General features: G+C 46.8%; 2 protein-coding genes across 4 annotated transcripts in view; one reads left to right on the top strand and one right to left on the bottom strand.

Annotated features, from left to right (window-relative positions):
• nav2b (neuron navigator 2b) overlaps positions 1-13,885 on the top strand; it is a 76,577-nt gene extending 62,692 nt beyond the window's left edge. Inside the window, exons 21-35 of one of the 2 annotated variants that reach the window (XM_035531994.1) lie at positions 2,092-2,237; positions 4,165-4,337; positions 4,771-4,833; positions 5,333-5,486; positions 6,197-6,344; positions 6,950-7,044; positions 7,651-7,746; positions 8,056-8,224; positions 8,721-8,956; positions 9,236-9,396; positions 9,553-9,624; positions 9,832-10,028; positions 10,180-10,298; positions 10,615-10,818; positions 11,403-13,885. In XM_035531994.1, the coding sequence (XP_035387887.1) occupies positions 2,092-2,237; positions 4,165-4,337; positions 4,771-4,833; positions 5,333-5,486; positions 6,197-6,344; positions 6,950-7,044; positions 7,651-7,746; positions 8,056-8,224; positions 8,721-8,956; positions 9,236-9,396; positions 9,553-9,624; positions 9,832-10,028; positions 10,180-10,298; positions 10,615-10,818; positions 11,403-11,501 (2,132 nt within the window). In that variant the 3' untranslated portion in view covers positions 11,502-13,885. The remainder of the gene's footprint in view (positions 1-2,091; positions 2,238-4,164; positions 4,338-4,770; positions 4,834-5,332; positions 5,487-6,196; positions 6,345-6,949; positions 7,045-7,650; positions 7,747-8,055; positions 8,225-8,720; positions 8,957-9,235; positions 9,397-9,552; positions 9,625-9,831; positions 10,029-10,179; positions 10,299-10,614; positions 10,819-11,402) is intronic. The other variant, XM_035531995.1, reaches the window with a different exon arrangement.
• A 686-nt stretch (positions 13,886-14,571) lies between these two features.
• dbx1b (developing brain homeobox 1b) lies at positions 14,572-17,612 on the bottom strand. Of its 2 annotated transcripts, XM_027017179.2 has the most exons (4): positions 17,207-17,612; positions 16,882-16,983; positions 15,286-15,488; positions 14,572-15,184 (listed from the first exon to the last, which is right to left on the bottom strand). In XM_027017179.2, exons 1-4 carry the CDS (start codon positions 17,541-17,543, stop codon positions 14,870-14,872), a joined length of 957 nt encoding a protein of 318 aa, XP_026872980.2. In that variant the 5' UTR covers positions 17,544-17,612; the 3' UTR covers positions 14,572-14,869. The 2 variants fall into 2 exon arrangements, with proteins under 2 accessions (XP_026872980.2, XP_035387892.1); XM_035531999.1 differs by lacking the exon at positions 16,882-16,983.
• Positions 17,613-18,008: the final 396 nt, after the last annotated feature.

The following is an 18,008-nucleotide window of genomic DNA, read 5'->3' as shown; positions in this document are numbered from 1 at the left end:
TGTCACCTCTCACAGTGACCACACAGTCTTCTCACAGTGACCACACAGTCTTCTCACCTCTCACAGTGACCACACAGTCTTCTCTCAGTGACCACACAGTCTTGTCACCTCTCACAGTGACCACACAGTCCTCTCACAGTGACCACACAGTCTTTTCACAGTGACCACACAGTCTTCTCACCTCTCACAGTGACCACACAGTCCTCTCTCAGTGACCACACAGTCTTGTCACCTCTCACAGTGACCACACAGTCCTCTCACAGTGACCACACAGTCTTCTCACCTCTCACAGTGACCACACAGTCCTCTCACAGTGACCACACAGTCTTGTCACCTCTCACAGTGACCACACAGTCCTCTCACAGTGACCACACAGTCTTCTCACAGTGACCACACAGTCTTGTCACCTCTCACAGTGACCACACAGTCTTCTCACCACTCACACAGTGACCATGTGGTCTTCTCTCTCTGGGCAGCCAGGATTGTTTTTATCTGTCCATTTCTATGGTCAGATTGTGGTCACAAAGCCTGTTCTTGGTGAGGATCTGTCTCTCTGTGGATCTCTGACCATGCAGAGATATTCTGATCATTCATAATCTCTGTTTAGGGCCTTTAGACTGAGTTTTGGTGTCATTTTCCCAGTGTTCCAGACAGGCTTCTTTGCTTTGTCTGATAATTTTGTAACTCTGATTGGAGTTTGGTCAGCAGTGCTGGACTGAGGCTGTGTGTTAGGGGTCAGTAGGTTAGTCCGTCTCTGTACCATCTGACAGAGGAGACTGGGATTAGGGCTGAGCTCTTTGGTTTTAATTGCTTCATATTGTAATGTATTTTGACATATGAACATACATTCAGCCAAAACTTTAGAGATCTTTTTTGAATGTGAAAAATCAATGGCCATCCGCCCATTTCTGCCCTGTGTGTGTTAGTTGGTGTCTGTGAACTTTTAGCATATTCCTACAGAATTCTGCATGCAGGGACGATGGGGAACACGTGTGCCCTCTAGAGAAGGACTTAGGTTATCCTAATGCAGCAGATGCTCTGGGCCGGTATTTCCTAGCGGGAGAAGGAGCCTGTTTTCCTGACTCCTGGCTTTTTTTCTAGAAGATAGAAACTTTGGTTTTGTCCAGACTGGCAGTCAGGGCCTGGTTCTGACAGAACCGCTCCAGCAGGCCCAGCTGGTGCTGTAGCCCCTGTTCTATGGGGTCATTTGCGGAGAGCAGACAGGTCACTGCTATGTTGTTTAGGCTGAGACCAGGGGCTGTAGACTGTTCCAGAAACCCTGCTAACAGAGTTGGACTGTGGCCCAGTCTAACCACGTACCCTTGAGTGAAGTATTCTCTTATTCCACATTTATTATTGAAATGTATAGATTTGATGATGTCTTATACTTTACCACATTTTACAATTTGATAAAATAGTCCAGTATGCCAAAAACAATCAAAAGCTTCTTTTTTTTAATTTGCAGATCTGGTAACTCTGTTTGTTGTTGGAGAGTGTTTGATTACGGGATCCATAGTGTGATGGTTTTTAATTTTTAATCTCTTTCTCTCATGCACTCTCTCCCTTTTTCTCCTTCTCTTTTTTTTTGGTGATTTTTTTATTTAATTTTTTTTTCTTTTTATTGTAAGGTGTGTTTGAATGGTGTGTTTTTGTACATTGTAATTGATTAATAAAGTTTATTGTGAAATTTCAAAAATCTCTTCCTCTCTCTCTCTCTCTCTCTCTCTCTCTCTCTCTCTCTCTCTCTCTCTCTCTCTCTGTCCCCCTCCCTCTCTCTCTCTCCCTCTCTACCCCTCCCTCTCTCTCTCTTTCTCTCTCTCTCTCTCTCTCTCTCTCCCACTCCCTCTCTCCCCCTCCCTCTCTCTCTCTCCCTCTCTACCCCTCCCTCTCTCTCTCTTTCTCTCTCTCTCTCTCTCTCTCTCCCACTCCCTCTCTCCCCCTCCCTCTCTCTCTCGCCCTCTCTACCCCTCCCTCTCTCTCTCTTTCTCTCTCTCTCTCTCTCTCTCTCTCCCACTCCCTCTCTCTCTCGCCCTCTCTACCCCTCCCTCTCTCTCTCTCTCTCTCTCTCTCATGTACATGTGTTCTGTGTAGACTCCAGCAGTGGGTCTCAGCCCATGGAGGAGCTGCAGATTCAGCAGCCATGCTCCTCAGACAGCATCGCCACTGTGTCCAACTGCTCGAACGTGGCCGGCGGCCTTGAACACGACGCCAAGAACAGGAAGAAGAGGAGGAATTGGGTGAGTCTTCCTCGCTCCACCCCTGCTTCGGGTCGCACACGTTCCCTGGTGTCCTGGTGTCCTGGTGTCCTTGGTGAACAGACTTCTTCCAGCTTGTTCTCAGCTCTGGAACACCACATCTTGCCAATTTTGCATTGCTTGGATGTTTTCAGTAGATTTTGTAGCCATTTTGTCGTCAAAGTTCTTCTAAACACTTTGATCTTGCTTGTGCCGCGAACCACTTCATTCATTTACTCCAATAAACTCCACTCCACATGAGTTGCTTACTGCTACATTGCTTTATCATGTGTTTCATGACAAGTTTTGTCATTCTTCTGAATTTCACAAACATTTCGGTACCCCAGGTATGTGGGTGTGTTTTCAGCTGGGTTAGGGTTAGGAGATTCAATATACTGAGAGTTCTTTGTCTCATAACAAGGCTGAATCTGACCGAGGGTTTCTTTCTGCTAGCGTTCTTGCGTTTGGGGCACCTACGAAACTGTGGTGATGTCCTCACTCAGGAGATGTGTCCGAACCTCTTGAGACAGTTTCACCGCTTCACACTAACAGAGCTCCTCGTCTTCACCCAGCCCTCCTGTTCAGGAGGAAATCTCAACACCGAGGGGTTTCGCTAGGTTTCTGTGGCATACTCCTGTTCTCTGCCACCCCCTCCTGGCCAGGTCTTTGGTTAAGGGTTGCTTTGATGTTGCAGAAATGTTAGACTGGGTGTAAAATCCTTAGTGAGATCAAAATGATGAGTTCTGTCACAGCCAGTAGTGTTTTCTTGTGCTCATTCAGTTGTAAAGAGTTGTATGGCCCTATTGGAGGACCATAGGAGGAGGAGGAGTTTCACAGAAACTTGGCTACCATTGCCCGGACGTCTGTTAGCTTAGCTGTTCATTAGTGGACACCGTTATAGCGAATTCAGTGTTAAAACTTGCTGAGTGGGATATTGAGGTAGTGGGTGGGGCTAAGTGGGATGTTCAGGTAGTGGGCGGGGCCCATGCTTCAGGGGCCGTCTGTCCAGTCAGAACTGAACACTGTTTAATGACTGTTTAGATCTGTCAGTTAGGAGGAATTATGAGGTGAAATGATCTGTGTGAGTCATGGCAGGATTAGGACTCTTGGAATGTTTACACATGTGGTTAGTAGGCCCTCCGAGCTGAGCCAGGTGTGTTAGAGAAAACAAAGGAAAGTGTTGTGTGATTGAGCAGGATGGGGGTGTGACACCTGCTGCTCCTGATGAGGGAGGGATTTGTGGCCGGTCGCCACCTGTACAGATTCTCCAGCTCCGTGGCACTGGACCTGTTGGCTCCCGCTATTCACTGTGAGGTCATTATATGGAATATTGAAATATGGCTTTTCTTTTCTTTTCTCTCACGCGCCCATGTGTCATTGGACAGGTTTATGAGTAAAGGCTTCCTCCCGGTTTGAGGTGCCGACACCGACAGGTCGCTCAGTTGCCGTTGGAATGTTTGCAATTCCTGCCCCAGACTGGCTCATTGTCAAACACAGTCGGGTGTGCTGCTAAAGTGTGTTTGCTTTGTGAGCAAGATGCTGTTATTTCATAGAAGTCATCCACACCCTTCATCCAGTTAGGAACAAATTAACCACTAAAAGTACAAACTTTTGAAGATGGCTGAAATAGCGTGGCAGGTCTCACAGCTGTAGAAAAGATTTTTAGGGGATATGACTGAGGCCTCAGCATCCCTGTTTATGATGCATATGGAAGAATTATTTATAATCCTATAATATACACTAATCAACCAGTAATCAACCAGTGTTCATAACGAGAAGGAGAACTAGGAGACCAGTATGACTCAACTGAAAGCTTCAGCTGACAAGTATGATTTTCAACTTTTTCGTTTTGGAACGGGAGACAAGCTAGTTCCCAGCCTTTTCCTCAGAATTCTCAGCGTTGTCTCACATGGTCTGTTCCCCCCCTCAGCTAAGGAGCTCCTTCAAGCAGGCCTTTGGGAAGAAGTCCGTGGTCAGGTCCGCCTCGTCGCACTCAGACGTGGAGGAGGGGACCGACTCCTCCCAGCCTGCCTCGCCCCGACTCCAGTACGGACGCACGCCAGCCTCCGGCCCACTGCTCAGACTCTCGCAGTCCAGCTCACTGTAAGCTCTGTGCTCTTCTCCTGGCACTGTGGAGACACAAGACTCACCTTGGTTAGCTCAGTGATTAAGGTCGAAGGTCGCCAGTTCAAGACCCACCACTGCCAGGTTGCCACTGTTGGGCCCCTGAGCAAGACCCTTAACTCTCAATTACTCAAGCTGTGCTCAGTCAGAATCGTAAGCTGCTTTGGATAAAAGCGTCAATTAAATGTTTACACGTGTGATGTTTCTGCACAGCTGGCTTAGCACCCACAGTGCATCTGTGGCAGGTGTATCTGAGCCAGTTGTGACTACCTGGGACAAACCAGGTTAACTCTGGAGATGTCGATGTAAAGATGGTGATTTTTGATGTGCGTGTGTGCGTGCGCATGTGTGTGTGTGTATGTGTGTGTGTGTGCGTGTGTGTGTGCGTGTGCGTGTGTGTGTGTGTGCATAGCCCTGTCCTCTCCTCGCTCCCTGCTTACGGAAGTGGATGGGGCCGTAACCATTCTCTAGCCCGGTAACAGAGACCACAACAATAAACAAAATCAATTAAAAAATCTCTAGAACAGAATCACAGATTGGTCCAAGCCTGGCATTTCTAAATCTGATGGTGCAATGATCCCAGAGCAGAGATTACAGTGTATCCTGATTCTGTTCAAATCACAAAGATCCAGTGTGCAGTAATTGCTTGATTCTGCCTGCTGCGTGGTCAGATCTGATCATATCACCGTTTCTTCAGAGGTGCTCAGTGCCACTAAACAGTCTGATTATTAACATTTTAAACAGGACTTGTGTGACCTACTGATTGTTACATCTGGGTGATTTTAATAATTCTGTAATTAACTATTAACAGACTTCTGATAGCAGTTTTTAGATCATCACTGTGATAGACCAAACACCATGGCTGATGTACTGTGTTTGTATATGTTTGTGGGTGTGCATCTGTGCTGGCTTGCTTGTGTGTGTGTGTGTGTGTGTGTGTGTGTGTGTCTCTGCCTCTGCGTGATGCATCCCAGGATCTCAGAGTGTATGGATAGCGATGCAGAAACAGTCATGCATTTGCGTAGTGAACTGCGGGATAAGGACATGAAGCTCACCGACATTAGACTGGAGGCCCTAAGCTCCGCCCACCAGCTTGACCAGCTCCGAGAGTCCATGAGCCGCATGCAGGTTAGTGGCAGAGTTGCTCCACTGACCCCGCCTCCTCCATCTGGACCCCACCCCCTTTACATCACTCCTGTCAGAGCCAGCATTGTCAATCATATCTAATCAATAAATATACATCCGCACTGTCAATCATATCTAATCAATAAGTATACATCCGCACTGTCAATCATATCTAATCAATAACTATACATCCGCATTGTCAATCATATCTAATCAATAAATATACATCCGCGTTATCAGTCATATCTAATCAATAACTATACATCCGCGTTATCAGTCATATCTAATCAATAACTATACATCCGCGTTATCAGTCATACCTAATCAATAACCATACATCCGCGTTATCAAACATATCTAATCAATAACCATACATCCGCGTTATCAGTCATATCTAATCAATAACCATACATCCGCGTTATCAGTCATATCTAATCAATAACCATACATCCGCGTTATCAGTCATACCTAATCAATAACTATACAACCGCATTGTCAGTCATATCTAATCAATAACCATACATCCGCGTTATCAGTCATACCTAATCAATAACTATACAACCGCATTGTCAGTCATATCTAATCAATAACTATACATCCGCGTTATCAGTCATATGTGAGAACACTGCTCACCTCCCTTTTCACCTCCCTGTGTGTCTGCGTGCTCTCCTGCTCTCACACTCTGCCTGTCTGCCTGTGTTTTGTGAGGGCAGATGGAAATTGAGAAGCTGAAGACTGAGAATGACCGTCTAAGGATGGACACCAGGGGGAGCTGTAGTGCAACCACAGCACAGGGACCCCTCACGCCCCCAACACTGGGCCTGCCCCCTCAGATCAACCTGACTGAGTCCACGAGCCTGGGTAAGGACACACACTTATCACACACGTACACACACACACACACACACACACATATGGGAACATATTCAAGCACACAAACACACACATACGGGCACATGTTCATACACACACACATACACACACACACACACACGTAAAGAAATGTTCACACACATACACTCAAACGCACATGCACACACACCCACACACGTACAGAAAGGTTCTCACACACGTACACACACCCCTGCGCGTGTATGGAAGCATGTACATACACACATACACACGCACACGTACGGAAACATGTTCACACACACACTTGCATGAGCATACATACTTACACACGTAAACCAAGGTAAACGCACACAAAGATATACAAACACACACACACAAATAGAAATGCTTACGTGTTTGTACTTACACACATGAACCCCACATACGTAAACAAATAGTCAGGAAGGCAGAGAACCAGGCTGATGGAGAAGGAGATACAAGCATAGCAAACTACAAATGACAAGTGTAAGTGTGTGTGTGTGTGTGTGTGTGTGTGTGTGTGTGTGTGTGTGTGTGTGTGTGCGTGTGTGCGTGTGCGTGTGTGTGTGTGTGTGTGTGTGTGTACGTGATGTCAGACATGCTGCTGGAAGACAGTGGGGATGGTTGCTCGTGGTCAGAGGGATCCCATGTTAAGGTGGTGGTCAGTATGGAGACAGAGCCCAGGAAAGAGGTGAACTCACACACACACACACACACACACACACACACACTGACCCATGCATGTCCAGGTGTAGGTACTGACCCGTACTGACCCATGCGTGTCTTGGTGTAGGTACTGATCTCCAGAAGCAGGGCTGCTCACCACCGATGTGTGTGTTCCAGTTGCTGGGATTTCTAACATGTATATCTGTGATTTTCTGTAGTGTAAACATGTTTGTGTATTTGCAGGGTGCCACTGAACTGTTATCAGTGCACTGGGTACCTGGTACCAGGTCACATGGTCAAATCACAGATCAGCTCTCCACCCTAAAATATCGGGAGCTTTGCATTTGGATTTAATTTGGGTTAATCACCGTAAGCAACTGAAGTAGATCGACCAGCCCTGCTGTTTACATTAGCCCTGTTTACTTTTTTAGCCCTGTTTACATTAGCCTGTTTACTTTGTTAGCCCTGTTTACTTTTTTAGCCCTGTTTACATTAGCCCTGTTTACTCCTTTAGCCCTGTTTACTTTAGCCCTGTTTACTTTAGCCCTGTTTACATTAGCCCTGTTTACTTTAGCCCTGTTCACTTTAGACCTGTTTACTTTATCCCTGTTTCTTCCTCTGGTCCTCACAGGACTGCAGACCACGCCACTTCCTGATTGGCTGTATCGGCGTTAGTGGCAAAACCAAGTGGGAGGTGTTAGATGGCGTAGTCAGGCGCCTGTTCAAGGTACAGTAGACACCTGTTCCAGGTTCAGTCAGCACTGACACCTGTTCCAGGTTCAGTCAGCACTGAGACTTAATGTTCCAAAATTCATTAACCCCTTACACTCCAGACACTCACTCCCTACCCCTGTGAACCCAAACCCTTCATATTAGCTTCAGTGTACTCATCGAGCAACACAGCAGTTACAAAGAAATGTGCCTTAGGATGAATAACTAAATAATCAACTTTGAGTTTAAGACTCGTGACTCTTCTTGACCGGTGTGTGTGTGTGTGTGTGTGTGTGTGTGTGTGTGTGTGTCTCCACCTGTGCAGGAGTACATCACCAATGTGGACCCAGTGTCACACCTGGACCTGAGCGCAGACAGCGTGCTGGGCTACAGCATCGGAGACGTCCACCGCACGGGCCCGACACACACCCCCGAGCTCCTGCCCTGTGGCTATCTGGTGGGGGACAGCGACACCATCTCTGTCAGGCTGAAAGGTGCGTATGGGGCCTGCTACACACGGGCATCTTGCTCTTCTTCTGTTCTTGCCAGGTTGTGGTCATTGTATTAAAGATTTATCAAATTTGTCCTGCCGTCTAGGTCCAGAAAATCAAAGTCCTCCCCATAGTTTTGTTCATGAACTCACAGCAGCAGAAAGAATTAATGCAACCACAAAATCCAGCCAGGACTCCGCAGAACACTCACACCTAATACTCACGTCATCTTTATACTTGCAGCAAAGTATATCCAGCTGATTCCAGAACAGTTTAATGCCTTTTTGCTCAAATTTTGCCATTGACACATCTCCCAAGGCTGATCCTAGATCTGTCTTTGTAAATCTGTTTTCCTGCTAATGGGCCACCGTAGTCCGCCAACAGCATCTTAATCCGTGTTTTCTGAAGCCCTCACTAGCTGGATCAGATATATTAGTCTTAAATCTCCAGGATGTGGACTGGTAACCATGGTGACCATGTCCTCTGTCTCCCCCTGGAGGCGCGGCAGAGAACAGTCAGGACACGCTGGCCTTCGAGACGCTCATCCCGAAGGCCGTCCTGCAGCGCTGCGTGTCGCAGCTCCGGGAGCACGGCCGCGTCATCCTCTCCGGTCCTCCCGGCACTGGCAAGACCTTCCTGGCCGCCAGGCTGGCCGAACACCTGGTCCTGCTAGAAGGGCACTCGCTAGCCGACAGGGCCATCACCACCTTCAGCATAGACAACAACTCCAGAAAGGTGAGGCGGAACCAGCCGGGAGGGAAGAGGCGTAGAAGAGGTTTTCACGGATTTCTAATCCCGGATCACGGAATTCTGTAGAATCTTTTCCAATCTTTCAAGTCTTTTACAAATTGAGGTGCATGCAATCGCATGTTTAACTAAAAGAGAAAAAGAATTGAATTAACCTTCCAAAAAGATTTGGTATCATGCTGGTCATTTGGAAGCGTGCGGTCTCCTCGGACCCGTGCAGCGAGGCTGTGCCGGTGTCCGTGATGCTGACAGCTGTGTGTCGCGCAGGAAGTGAAGCACTACCTGTCTAACCTGACGGAAGCGTGCGGCAGCAGCTCCGGGGCCGGGACCAGGACCCCACCTCGGGTCATCATCCTGGACAACCTGCACCACCTCGGCCCTCTGGGAGATGTTTTCAATGGCCTACTGAGTTGTAAACATCACCGCTGGTGAGTGTCAACCCCGTACGGACCGTGTTGCGGGTCCTTTAAGAGTAAAATGTTTTGGAGACGGCTGATTGCTATGGGAAAAGCCATACGATGCTGGAACAGGCAGTGCATGAACATGGTTCGGTAATCGTTAACCTTCTGCGTTCTCCATCACAGCCCTTACGTCATTGGCACTATGAATCGGGTGGCATCGTCTGCCCCAAATCTACATCTGTATCATAATTTCCGGTAAGATTCCTGTGCGCGACTGAGACACCAAATGCCTGCCAGAATCAGATATTCACATTATTCTTTTCATTATCGGTCTTTTATTATAAACTTTACTTAATTAGGCAGCGTTGTCGCTGCGTGTCTGGGATCGTCCACAAGAGGGCAGCAGACCATCGTGTTCTGTTGTTGCTGTGCAGTAACCTGGCCTGTGTGTGTATGTTTCAGGTGGGTGCTGTATGCTAACCACACTGAGCCAGTGAAGGGCTTCTTGGGACGCTTCCTGCGCCGGAAGCTTCTGGAAACGGAGATCGGCAGCCGCGTGCGGAATGGCGAGCTGGTGAAGATCATCGAGTGGATCCCATGTGTCTGGCAGCATCTGAACCGCTTCCTGGAGATGCACAGCTCCTCTGATGTCACCATCGGTGAGCTCATCCACAGCCAATCGTTCTTGTCGAAGAAGTCAACAATGGGTGTGTCGAGAGACACAGCGGGTCCAGTTCATTAAAGAAAAGCTCAGCTTGAAATCCACAGTCAACCCCCCCCGTCCAACCCCACTTCCTTTTTCCATGCCAGGGCCCCGCCTCTTCCTGTCCTGTCCCATGGATGTGGAGGGATCTCAGGTGTGGTTCACAGACCTGTGGAACTACTCCATCATCCCCTACCTGCTGGAGGCCGTGCGGGAGGGTCTGCAGGTGGGAGCACACAGCATGCCATGTTTACAGGACACATGTTTACAACACATCTTTATGTTTGTTTTAAAAGGAACTGAGGCCATAGAAATACTTGCTTCACTAGGTCAATGTTTTCACCACCAGACGAGTCGAATGCAGACACGCTGCCCACTCCTCTTAAAGGAGGATGGAGTCTTGGTTGCAAAGCTATATAGCTACGCAGAAAGCCTTTTTAAATTAATCTTGCCTGTGCTTGTGTGTGTGTATTGTGTGCGGGCGTTTGTGTTTGTGTGTGTGTATAAATGTGTGTGTGTCTGTGTGTGTGCGTGTGTCTCAGCTGTACGGTAGGAAGGCAGCGTGGGAGGACCCAGCATGCTGGGTAATGGAGTCTTATCCGTGGACTCCCATATCCCTGCAGCCCTGCTGGTCCTCCCTGCTACATCTCCGGCCTGAGGACGTGGGCTTCGATGGCTACGGCCCGGCTCGAGTCCCAGGCCTGGGACAGCAGACCACACAGGACAGCTCAGAGGCCGACCCACTGGTGAGATTGCCATCCAACCACAGATCAGTGTTACGCCCCTGCGCACTGTGCTTGCTTGTTGCTCTGCACCAAAAGCAGAGACCTCATTGTATTTAGGGCCGATGGTTGTGTAAGGATTACAGCATGTTTTGTACACGGTCCTCCCTACGCTGCTTACCAGAGCACCAGCAGGTGGGCTGCTGCCTGCAGGTTTGGTTCTTCACCAGTTCTGTGTAGTTGTCTAGTTGTGTGTAGTTGTTTACTTGTGTAGAAAAAGCAGCAATTCCTGTGTGGCTCATCCAATATTGCTGTCAATAATCAAAAATTCAAACTTTCGGTTTCAGTAATAAATTGTGCTGGAGAGCTGGAACCACACTGTATGATCTATATTACTTCTGTATGTCATACTATAATTACTCATGTTTTCTGGTGTCTGTAGCACCTCTGATGATGTGTATTGTTAAATGCTATATCTAGAAGTGTGTGTGTGTGTGGGTGTGTGTATGTGTATTTTGATGTTTAAATTTGGGGTCGAGGGGCTTAGCCTGTGTGAGTGAGCAGTATGTGGACTCCATTTGATATTTGACCTCTTCTCATTATCCTAGATGAATATGCTGATGAGTCTGAAGGAGGCATCCCAATGTGCCGGCCCACCAAGCTACGACAGCAACAGTAACCTAGACGACGTCTTAGACCCCTCTTGAAACAATTGAAGCACAAGTTATTTACAGAGAGGTCAATATGAATGCCAAGTAATCTGTTAGGTATAATCCCTTATCAAAACTAAAGAACCTATGAAATGGCAATTGCCAGTGAAGGAACAGAACTGAGGAGTCTACGTTATAAACTTCAGCTATGTGATGACAGACATTTGAAGCGAACACAGATTAAATCTGAGTGTGTTTCACCACAAGCATCATAAACTAAGGCTGTGAGGAACCAATTGTCATGTCACGCTTTGGTTTAAACTGCTAAAACATTCCAGTGCCAACAGCAAAACTGTTCCAGTGAGGATCGCTGTAGTTCTCCGAAATGGACAGTAGATGGCGCCATTAGCGTGTTCCATGGCCCAGTTCTGCCCAGCTGTGCTCTGTGTCAGTGTGGGATTCAGTTTTAATGCAAACCGAAATGCAGTTGTGTTTTGAATTTTGCTCACTGACAGTAATGTTCTTTATGTTCTTCTTGTGTATTTATGAACATTCTTGTAAAATGTTTTCTGACTTTGTGTGTGTGTGTGTGTGTGTGTGTTTGCGCGCGGTACTTTCTGTGAGAGTCACTCATTCTGGGGAAACATGGTATTTGGTGCTAATCCTCCCAGACAGTGCCTTACTGCTATCGTACCAGCAAACGTAATCTCATACGTGGTCATCGGTTGCATGGCCTGTGTGTGGCATCCTTGCTCGTGAGGGCTGTGGTGGGTAGTTGGCCAGGCTTTGGCATTATTCTCCTGTGCCCTCGCAGCAGGTCTGGATAGATGAATGCAGATGTGTTACTCAGAGTGGTGATGTTTGTAACCCAGCACTACAGGGTACACCTGGATGTTTGGTGCTCCTTTGTCCAGAAGATTTGAATAGTTATGCGTTGACATTAAAGGCAAGTAAAGACAGGTTAATACAGCCTAGTGATTAGGTTGTGCTGGTGTTATCATCTGGTACGGCTGGAATTGTAGCAGACTGACTTTTCCAGTATCCTACTGCCTTCTGAGTCTTGATGTCTGCCCGACCATGCGCTTTCTCTAAGCCCCTTCTCTGATCTGAGAACAGCCGGTGGAAACTGTGCCAGGACGGCCAGCTTTCTCTGATCTGAGTGCGTGAGTAGGTTTTGAGTATTTGGACTGCAGGTGCAGCAGTAAAGGAACTCCTTTTGTGAGACGTGGTTTTGCATCACTGCATGCAGAAGCATTTTTGAGTGTGCAGGGTTACGCCGACATACACAGACCCACTCAGTGACACATACGTGGTAGACCCCGGTGCTCATGTGGTTATGAGAGGTTTGGCTTTAAGCAGAGGGCTGGTGTGCACATGGCACAGGACTGGAGTATGATCTCACCAGCTCGTCTCACACAGGACTGGAATGTGATCTCACCAGTTCGTCTCACACAGGACTGGAGTATGATCTCACCAGCTCGTCTCACACAGGACGAGTGTGATCTCACCAGCTCGTCTCACACAGGACTGGAGTATGATCTCACCAGCTCTTCTCACACAGGACTGGAGTATGATCTCACCAGCTCGTCTCACACAGGACGAGTGTGATCTCACCAGCTCGTCTCACACAGGACTGGAGTATGATCTCACCAGCTCGTCTCACACAGGACTGGAGTATGATCTCACCAGCTCGTCTCACACAGGACTGGAGTATGATCTCACCAGCTCGTCTCACACAGGACGATTGTGATCTCACCAGCTCGTCTCACACAGGACTGGAGTGTGATCTCACCAGCTCGTCTCACACAGGACTGGAGTATGATCTCACCAGCTCGTCTCACACAGGACTGGAGTATGATCTCACTAGCTCGTCTCTCACACTGGAAATGATGTCCTTGATGTTTCTTTGTTTGGACCACACTTTGTTCAATCATGAAGATTCTTCGGGTTCTCACTTTCATGTTACATTTTATTAAAACATGTTGAGACTTTCCCAGCGGTTCTGTAGAATAAAATGACACTATGCAGTAACTCTTCTTGATTTATTGCATTGTATCCATATCTTTTATCTGTTGTGGCGACAGATGTTCCTGAGCAAATGTTTTGTGTCGCCCTTTTAAGTTTCTTAAATCATATTTTAACTAAATTATTTAGATAAGAATTAGAAGAAGATTAGATGACAATACTGTCAGAATGCTTGCAAAGGCTTTGCAAGGCATTGCAATGCTAATTCTTGAGGAATTAATGTTTTTTGTTTTTCTATATTTTCACTTGTACTTCGTGTTTTTACATACTCTTGTTTTCTAACAGCTCTGTAAGGAAAATGGAATAAAGGATTCATGTCCAGCTGTGTTTCCTGCCACCTGTAGAGTTGGTTCAGTATTATATTTTCAATATGTAACTCCTTTTAGAATAAATGTGACAGCCTGATGTCAAACCGATTTGGAAATTATTCAGTATTATTTCCTCTTATTTGACAAGGTTTGGTGAAAGAGCTAGTGAGGCCACTACTGACACAACTGATAAGTTACTCTATCCATAGTTTGCATATTCACGAGGACGTATAGAGTCAGTGATCCTAGATGGCACTTCTGATCTAAAAAGGCACTGAAGTTCTGGGGCACAATTTCTCTCTTAACCAAATACAACCAGCATCCATAAAACACGGGGGTGCATCAAAAAGGAACATTCATGACATCGCGATGTTTTTATACTTGCTAACGCCTACTTGAGTAAGTGAAAGTAGTTGGCTAATTGTCTTTACGTACATCGCGGCACAGGCTAAACTGTGCATAGTTCAGACACAGTAAGGTCCTGATTGGTGATATGCTAACCAAAGCTGTGACGTCTCTACTGCACAGGAGGTTTCATTTATGACGCTTGTGGTAACCAAGCACTTGTTGTTATCGGATGCTGACGTCATAAATCATATAAGCGGGGTAAATAAAAACATGACGTTCGTTTATGATGCCGTTTGATGGAAAGAAAAGAAAGTTTTTTTTCCTATTTGAATTTTAATATGCAAAAATATTTATTTCAAGTATATACATTTCATTTTGAAAACAACGTACAAAATAATATAAGTTATACATTTATCATCTACATATTTTAGATTAAATGTGGAAAACCTAAAAGGGAAGAAATCAGGAAAGGCATGAAGCTATAAAACATTCTATACATAATATTCAAAATATGCGCACAAAGCGGCGTACAAAATCTTCCCAGCTGCAAAAACGCAGCAAACGCCACAGTGCAGGCTCTTCAGCTGAACGAACAGCTCGACTGTTCCGTTTTGGACACACGGGCCTGTTTGCTACAGCATTTCTATCCGCTCAGCTCGCGTTCCCCGTGCGGTCTCGCCTCGTCGTGCGTAAGGCTGTGCCTAATTAGGAGCTATTCATAGGAACGTAGTCGGCATTTTGTGGCTATGACACGGTGATTTCTTCGTCCTCTGAGTCGGAGGAGTCGGAGTGCTTGCTGGAGTGCGACGGTGACGCGAGGTGCAAACCCGGACTGCTTACAAGCACGTTTTGTGCGTGGGGGTGACAGAAGGCCCCGCGCGGGCTGTTTCTCCGAAGACTGTCGCCGTCGGTCTCGCACTTCTCCCCCACGTCGCTAAGGTCTGGGTTGGGGTTCATTTTTGTTGGCAGCGTTTGCTCTCGGCAGCCCCCAGAAGACAAAAGCTCCCTCTCTTTGGAATTGCGCCATTTCATTCTTCGATTTTGGAACCAAATTTTGACCTAGAAACAGCATCAAGTGTGAGCGAACACATGTCGTGTGTATGCGCCTGTCTAAGGAGCGCGCAGGTGCAGCCCTGGGTTTGGAGCCGCTAAAGACATACCTGAGAGTCTTTTAGGCCGAGTTTCGTGGCCAGTTTCTTTCTGTCTGGCTTGCTGATGTACTTCTGCTTTTGAAACATTTTTTCCAGGGCTTTACGCTGTACGTCCGAGAAGACCGCCCGCCGCAGCATTCCTCTCCTTGGCTTGCCTCTCGCCGTCAGCGGCCACGAGAAGGTCCCAGGTATGGGAACCACGGAGGTCGAGGCTGGAGAAACAAAAAGGACATCATCTAGGCTGTCGGATGGAGACCAACAGATACAAAGTGGGTTTTGCTGGCCTGACGTTATTCAATGCGATCCGTTTGGGTGCAGTGGAACGAAGCAGCTAATTAGCACATTGCTTGCCTCAGAAGAAGCATTGGTATGATAAAAAGGCCTTTCACTGTTCTCAAGCGGAAGGGCCAAGTGCTAATGAAGCGTAGACGGTAATTGTGTAGTAATGAAGTAACTGAAAAGGCTTAGGGCAGGCCACCAAAGCCATATATTACGCCAACAAAAGAGATTTACACTTCGAAACTAAACACAACTGCATGCCAAGATCATTGGAAGAATACTGACGGCGGGGATCTTTTTAAAAAAATAATGTTTTGCCACCAAATTATTTTCCTTAAATGAACCCGAAAAGATGTCTCTGCTAGAGATGTTTTGTTGACGTATTCACGAGACTGTGAAAAGAAGCACTCTATTATCTGAATAAGCGCGCGAACTATTTCAGAGTATTGTCAAAGACAGTTTGGGTTTGGTATAGGGGACATATCTATATGTGGGACATATCCATATGTGGGACATATCTATATGTCTAGACCTGCAGATATTAGGCTAAAATCGAAAGCATAAAAAACTTTCAGCTCTACAGTTGTATCTGTCTCGTTGAAATGTGCAGGCCGTATAGGTTCTAAATCTCTAGGCACTCCATTCTAGTTCTACGTAGGCTCAGTCTAGGCTGAGCTCGCGGCATTGAATATGCGTTTTGCCCCTTTTTTTCCGTTTATTTTTTTTAAACAGCAGGCGATCAGCATGTACGCGACCTCTTTTGTCTTCCGTTCGGCTTCCAGCAACCTCTCGGTTCATTTTGAGATCTTTAGCTCGGGCGTCCCACGAAGGCACACCGCTATGGTCTTGTGAGAATACTGAAACACTGAATGGGTGCTAATAGGGAATTTGTCCATGACTGGTAAATGCCCATCAGAGCCACGCTCGAGTCAACGGCGGGGCTGCGTGTGGCTGTCCGGAGGGAGCTGACCAATTGGTCACGGTGCTGAAAGCATTGTTGCCGATCTGCAGCCAAGTGCACTGGCTCGGTGGGAAAAGGCGGCGATGAAGAGACGCCAGCGGATTCCTTGTGAGAAGGGACCCGCCTTAAATTTGGACCATGACAATCCGGCTAATTTGTAGATTAGGGGAACAGAATGTCAGCAGTCACTGCGCTTGCTAAATAGGGCATCAAATTAGCGAGACTGATTTCGGGATGTTCTACAAAATTCCAGCATTTGACGTAAACCCTGGAGGCTCGGGAGGTATTGTCGAAATATTAAAATGTCGCGATAAACACTCGTGACGGACACACAAATAAACAAACAAACAACGACGGTGACCCACCCGGAAAGTACGACGCCCTGATGAATGGATGGAATGAAGCTTCAAAATACGGAAACGGAAATTCTTTCGCGGGCATGCCATGGACTGCCGGTGGTGACGATGCTGTTGCACATCATAAAGACAATTATCTACGAGTTATGGACTCGTGATTTTCTGTTTATACAGTAGCCCAGTGCTGGAAACAGTCTATTTGTAAATATAAATATATTTATACATATATATGAATAGAAATGGGTATTTAATGACCTTTTTCATTAACGAGTAAATGGCAAAAGAGCATGCAGTCTGTATTTAATAAGCAGTTTGGATTAACCAAATGACTCACCGTTTCTTGTTGATGGCGCCAGAATGGCATTTACTCCGAACTTCAAATAATTTGGGTCGTTGTTGGACAGAGACGTTTGCGGCGAGCTGGTTCTTTTAGGGTCTGAGGACGAATGGATGTTTAAATTCACGGCCCCTGTGGCCGGGGGAGACGCAGTGGGAGACGGAGCCGTCCTGTGTATGTAGCTTGAGGGTCGGCTGATCCGCAACAGGTCCTCAACCAGGAAACTCGAGTGCGCCGTAAACGCAGACTGTAACGTCTGCGGCAAGCAAAGCGCCGCGGGGGGCCGCAGAAGGTTGGGGTACATAGCGGGTGGTGCGAGGACGCTCGGTAGCATCACCGCGACGTCTCCGAAGAAAATAAAAATAAAGGAATATGGCTGAGGAATTCAGCTCCTGCAGGTTCAGGCGGTCCGTAGACTGGCAAAACACTGACCCTTCCCTCTCCTCACAAGAGGTTTTATAGTGGACGGTTAGTGAAGCCTTTTCAGGGGTGACAGCCCTAACAATGAAGTTCAACAAAGTTCTCCGCGTGAGTTTCTTTCAGTCTAAAATCTCCGCGAACTGATTGGACCAAAAAGCAATTTATGACGCAATCAGACTTCATAAGCAAGCGTTCGACTGTGTCTCTTTAAAAAACGAAACCGGGCTCATCAGATTCATTTACCACATCATTGCAGATTAGTATGCATTATGAAGAGACACACCGTTTAACATCAATAGGGCAGAGGGTCAACACAAGAATTAAAAACTAGTTAATTAGTTCCTTTAATTTATAATGAATTACTAATTGTGGAAGAAAA

The sequence above is a fragment of the Electrophorus electricus genome, chromosome 12 (genome assembly GCF_013358815.1).
Source record: "Electrophorus electricus isolate fEleEle1 chromosome 12, fEleEle1.pri, whole genome shotgun sequence".
Classification (NCBI taxonomy): Eukaryota; Metazoa; Chordata; class Actinopteri; order Gymnotiformes; family Gymnotidae; genus Electrophorus; species Electrophorus electricus.
The sequence above is the reverse complement of the archived record's forward strand: the minus strand, read 5'-3'. Positions and strand labels throughout refer to the sequence as shown.